Source organism: Neolamprologus brichardi, chromosome 6 (assembly GCF_056152115.1).
Source record: "Neolamprologus brichardi isolate AB-2024 chromosome 6, ASM5615211v1, whole genome shotgun sequence".
NCBI classification, from domain to species: Eukaryota; Metazoa; Chordata; class Actinopteri; order Cichliformes; family Cichlidae; genus Neolamprologus; species Neolamprologus brichardi.
In genome coordinates this window covers 6,682,639-6,687,903 of record NC_142109.1, presented here as the reverse complement: position 1 = coordinate 6,687,903, position 5,265 = coordinate 6,682,639, and the positions used below count along the sequence as shown (strand labels likewise).

The 5,265-nt window shown below is 42.2% G+C and overlaps 1 protein-coding gene across 2 annotated transcripts; it reads left to right on the top strand.

Moving 5' to 3' along the window:
- The first annotated feature begins 1,588 nt into the window (after positions 1-1,588).
- On the top strand, positions 1,589-4,798 carry LOC102783259 (dynein axonemal light chain 4). 2 transcript variants are annotated; one of them, XM_006803803.2, is made up of 4 exons: positions 1,589-1,774; positions 2,148-2,227; positions 3,543-3,626; positions 3,755-4,798. In XM_006803803.2, exons 2-4 carry the CDS (start codon positions 2,156-2,158, stop codon positions 3,917-3,919), a joined length of 321 nt encoding a protein of 106 aa, XP_006803866.1. In that variant the 5' UTR covers positions 1,589-1,774; positions 2,148-2,155; the 3' UTR covers positions 3,920-4,798. The 2 variants fall into 2 exon arrangements, with proteins under 2 accessions (XP_006803866.1, XP_006803867.1); XM_006803804.3 differs by having other exon boundaries at positions 1,608-1,684.
- Positions 4,799-5,265: the final 467 nt, after the last annotated feature.

Here is a 5,265-nt window from a genome sequence, read left to right as displayed (position 1 = left end):
ATGGTCCTGCCAGCTTCAAGTGGCCATTGGGGGAACTGCAATTTATGTTGCCTCTGCTTTATCTCCATCTGCCCGCCCAATTTTCAGCCATGTGGGGTACAGATCACATAGTTTATATGCACCTTTTTTTCTGATAAGCATGAAAACTTATTTTTAACCTGAATAATAATAAATGAATGAAACAACATGTGATATAGAGATAGGAGATGTGGTTTGAAAGCTGTAAGACAAAGTTAAGTAAAGACTGATCCTTAACTTTGAAACAGAAAAACTTGAGCTCTTTGAGAATCATAGTGACCAAATTCATTCTGTGGCTCTGAAGACTGTGCGTTGGTTAAAGGCTTCAAACAAAGAATGTAAACAGAGTCAGAATGTGCTGTCAAACTACACATATCAGGTGCTCAAACCGATGCTGTAACCCAAATGGGTCAATTAGGCTGATCAGAAATCCTGCCAAATCATGTCATAACATAATGCACTGCTGTGCAATTAGTTAATGGCTCTGTGTTTCTCTGAGCCAGGGCACTCCCTTTTCAGAGAAGCGGATAAAGAGGAGGTGAAGTGAGGGTTGAAACGTCCCAGCATTTGGTCAACAGCATGCATTTTTCTCCAGAAATTAATCATAGAGACAAGAACAGAGGAGACCGTGAGAGTGGAAGGAGAGGAAGATTATCAAGTGATCTGATTGTTTTCTCTCTCTGGGATTGATTGATAATCCACTCTAATCCACAACAGAGTCGATTATTTATTTATTTTTTAAGATGCTCGGGTTGGTATTTCAGGTTGGATTATACCATAGAGTGTTTGAGGCTAAATGGACAACCAGCAAACGCACCTCTCACTGACAGACCGTGGAATTATTTATCTTTCAAAGCACTGTGGAGTTTTCTGAGCTTGGGTTTGGTTTTGTGTGCTTGTGGGTGCACGTATGTAGAGCGGACTGACGATTCTGGGTCAAATCAATCCACCTGGGGGATTCCTCGCACATGTTTCCAGCTGAATGTGGGTCAGAGACTGTCAGAGAGCTGATTAGGATGGATAAAAAAGGTTTTACCCATGCTCTGCCTGATCGACAGGAGAGTGGCCTAATTTAAAAGCAGTTATGCGTGCAGGTAGATAGTGATAAGTGTGTTAGCTCAAGCTCTGTACCACAGTAAAAATCATTTATACTGGTCCAAATCAAGAGACCTTCTGTGTATTTTCCACTAAATGACAGAATTAGACACCTTTATAAAATTATTCATACGGTATATGTTATTATAAACATCTTGTATCAAAAAGCTGTTAGTAATAGGTCCACCTTAACCAGTGTCAGTATTAAGAGTTCTCCTTTTTTTCTATATGTAATAAATGAATCAGAAGTAATTACACAGTTACATAGTATTTCTGTCGTTACATTTTTTCCTTTTTTGTTTCCTTTTAATTTTCCTCGCATTTTATGTTAATTTTTCTTTAAAAATGTATTAAAAAAAGTAAAGAAGAATAAAAACTTAATTTGGTTACGTTAACGTTCTCGGAAACGGGAGGTTTGCTTTGCATTTGATCGACGGACTCTCAACCAATAAGAACTCAGCTCGGCAGAACTAGGCGGGGCCCAACTCCACGGATATCGCTTGTTTAAGATGTCTCCTTAACAACCGAACTGGAAGTCAAACAGCAGAAGTTTTCGTGGGGCAAACGCTTCGTAAGTGACACATCTCAGGGTCACTGCGCATTCATCAAGTCTCGATAACGCACGGCAACCCATAACGGCGCGACGGTGGATCTAAATAAGGCGAGTTTTAGCTAGAAAACAACCAGTGGCATCAAATGTTTGCTATGAAAACATGCTAAGCTAATTAGCCTGTTAGGGCTGCTAACCTGATAAGGCGCTGTCCCGTTAACAAACCTGCCGTGACGCGATACCTGTGGACACTGTTTAAGTGTGGAACCGCTTATTATTCTGGTGTGAACTACGATGTGTGACTTCTTGTCGTTAGCCAGTATAGGGCTAAGCGATGTTAGCTAACCTCGTCCCCAACACAGGTCATGTTAGCCACAGATGTGAGCTTGCTGTGCAGGATAGCCGCTACTCCTGATGAAGTGACACTTGGTGACACGCTCCAGGGACAGCGTTTTTAACGTGCACACACATGCTTTATTTGCAGGAGTCGGAATGGCCGGGACTGGCGAGGGAAAGAAAGAAGAGGCCGACTACAAGAGACTGCACAGCTTCCCTCTCATCAGGGTAGGAATGAAGTGACATTGCTCCCCTAGGACCAGGACAAGGAGGTCCTGAGTGTGGATGAGACTTTTGTGATACTGTGAAATAAAAAGATTATGCAGGTGTGAGGCTGCTCAGGTTTAGTAGATGTAGTTGTGATGCATAAGCAGACTGTAAATGAGTGAAGGACTCAGCTTTATTTAATGTTAATAAGTTTAAAACAACTACTGCAGACTAAGATGGCTCAGATGCAAATTAGTGTTGCGACAGATCACAGTAAGTACTGTAAGGACTAATTCATAGTTAAAAGTTGTAGGGTTAAACATGACTAATGCACCACCAGTTTTTAAAATAAAAAAAGCTGATTAGCCTGTGACAGTATTTTCACCAATCACAATTCACCTGAGAAGCAAATCCTCACTAATGAGCAGTTTTGCAGTCAGTATTTTCACATCGAGGTCTGCCTTAACGAAGGCAGTAGGAAAGTGGTGGTATGCATCATAGTTTCACTCATCTTTGGGACTAAGAATCAATATGCCTGCACTCAAAAAATAATAATTTAGATGAAGATACTTGTTATGTAATCGCTAAGAACTTGACAAACTGATTTAAAACCCCTATCAAACCACCTATTCAGCAGCCATTAGTGTGAAAAAGTCATCTCACGCCCACACACAAAGCTGCCTGTTTAGTTTGCCTGTGGGAAGTGTCTGATAAAGTTTGCTGCAGGCTGACAGCAGCCCACTGCCATACCTGCAGCATGCTTCTAAAAGTTTAGTTGGAAATTTAGAAACTACATCTCTTAAAAAGTTGTGCTGCACTGTCACTTAAGGACGCCTGTGTAGCCGGTGCAGTGTCATGAAGAAGTCCATTATCTGATGGTGACATTTGCGTCTCAAGGACACAGAAACTGTAACCCTCATGTAGGAGTTAGTTTAGTTATTACCGGGAAGCTTCTTTTTCTCTTTCTGTGAGAAAACAAAAGAGCGCACACTAAACTTCACAATATTTGTTTGGTTGTTAAATACGTGCACGCTAGGCAACACAGCAGGCTCAGGTGTGGCTCACACAAGGTGTCGTATTCTCTAAGATTAGCAAACAGCTCCTAAGCACCAAGTGCAAAACAAAGTCTGCAGCTATTGTGTCTTCACACATTTGGTCAGTCAGAGCACGCTGACTAAACCAAGCATCACAGTGACAGACAGCGCTAGGGAAGAAGTAGCTCGCATGGCAAGTTGTCTGACCACATTGGTGGACGGTCAGAAAGGATGAAGGCAATGCAGTGTTGTTTCTAGCTGACTTGTTTATATTCATGTCATAGCTCTGTGTTTGTCCTCAGCACACAGACATGCCAGAGGAAATGAGGGTTGAGACCATGGAGCTGTGTGTTACAGCCTGTGAAAAGTATGCCACCAACAATGAGGTGTGTATATTTTGCTCTCAGTCTTGAGTAATATATTGAGGATGCCTTTTCAAATTTCTCTCGTGTGTTGTGCTAATGGCCAGGGCTTCTGTTTTTCTTTTTTTCTTTTTTCTTGCCGTCTTCCATAGAGTGCTGCAAAGATGATCAAGGAGTCCATGGATAAGAAATTTGGCAGCTCGTGGCACGTGGTCATTGGCGAAGGCTTCGGCTTTGAGGTCACACACGAGGTGAAGAACCTTCTTTACATGTTCTTCGGAGGAAGCCTGGCCGTCTGCGTGTGGAAGTGCTCGTAGCACCTTCTCTGACGTTCTCGCCGGGCTGGAAATAAACCACCAGCTACCATCCAGATGCTGGTTATACTTGTTTCGGCAGGTTAGGTCAGGTTGCTACCAGCCACTGAGGCAGGAGCCGGGAAGCGCTCGTTGATTTAAAAAATGCAGCGAGAATAGAAGAAAGGGGGTTTTGATTGCGACTTTGGCTGGTGGGCCTAAAAATAGCGTCTCGCCCCGTCTGTTTAACCATCCATCTCTCCATTCAGTACATATAAAAAAAAAGAAAGAGGCGAGAACATTTGTGAGCATGCATGTGCAAGCAAGTTCAACTTCTCCAACAATTACAGCCAGCCAGGGTCTCCAAAGTCCTTTACCCTCATTCCTCTGCAGGGAGTGTGTGTATGTGTGAGTGTTTTATGTTTGTGTGTGCTGGACACACACGCGTTTTTGTTTTTTCTTTCTTTCTTTTTAAGTAGCACCACGTCATCGCCGTGCTCAGCAGTTTGACAAGACTGCGCAACACTAAGCCGTCCACGCCGCCTGTAACTTTACACGTGTCTTTCTCTATCCAACTGCACTAGTGTTTCAATAAAATTTGTAAGATTTTTTTATGTGTACATATTTTGATGCAACTTGAAAACACTTCTTTTTAAGGACCAGTTTCATCTTCTTACGATTGTTCGGCTCGGAGTCTCCTGAGCCGAACACGGAACCCGACCTCACCTTTTCTCCTCGTTAAGGTGTTTGTTATTATCCCTAATAATATCATCACCCCACTGGGTGATAACAGCAGTGTGATTGTTTTCATGTTGATGCCAGTTTTAATGATCCTTTGCTGGATCGTTACGCGTGAAGTGACCTGATTGTATAATAAACTGAAATGTGTAAAACAGAGCCCGACATCTGCCTCTGTTTTGTTCTTCTTTCTGCGAGCTTTGTTACAGTTACCACACAGCACGCTGCAAACTTAGGGCTCACGTTTCTGATTAAATGCAATTCGTGAAAAGGAGGTTTTTGTGACAGATTGAGAGCAAATTGGAACCGTTTGTCCTTGAAATGTAGTCAAGCAATTATACTGACATGAGTGATTGCATCCAGCCCACAAAATGTCATTTCTCTCATGTATCAGTACAAGTGAATATGAATGAATAAAGGAAATATATGCTTCACACAGAGGAATAAAATGGTGCCAGCTGCTTCTGCTTGGCTTTCTAAGAATAGAGAAATACAAAAAGGAGGAAAAAAAAGCTTTAAAAAAACAAGATGCCAAGACTTTATGTTCATATGGAAAAAGGCAAACATCAGTGTTGGAGCGATGGGGACTTGTCTTGAGGGATGATGAAGCCCGACTCAGTTTTTGTTGAAGC

Excerpts from the sequence above, each read along its gene's own strand:
- LOC102783259 (XM_006803803.2), top strand. The coding sequence starts at position 2,156 with ATGGCCGGGACTGGCGAGGGAAAGAAAGAAGAGGCCGACTACAAGAGA. Across the intron at positions 2,228-3,542 it reads ACAGCTTCCCTCTCATCAGG|CACACAGACATGCCAGAGGA; the intron begins GTAGGAATGAAG and ends GTTTGTCCTCAG. Across the intron at positions 3,627-3,754 it reads AGTATGCCACCAACAATGAG|AGTGCTGCAAAGATGATCAA; the intron begins GTGTGTATATTT and ends CGTCTTCCATAG.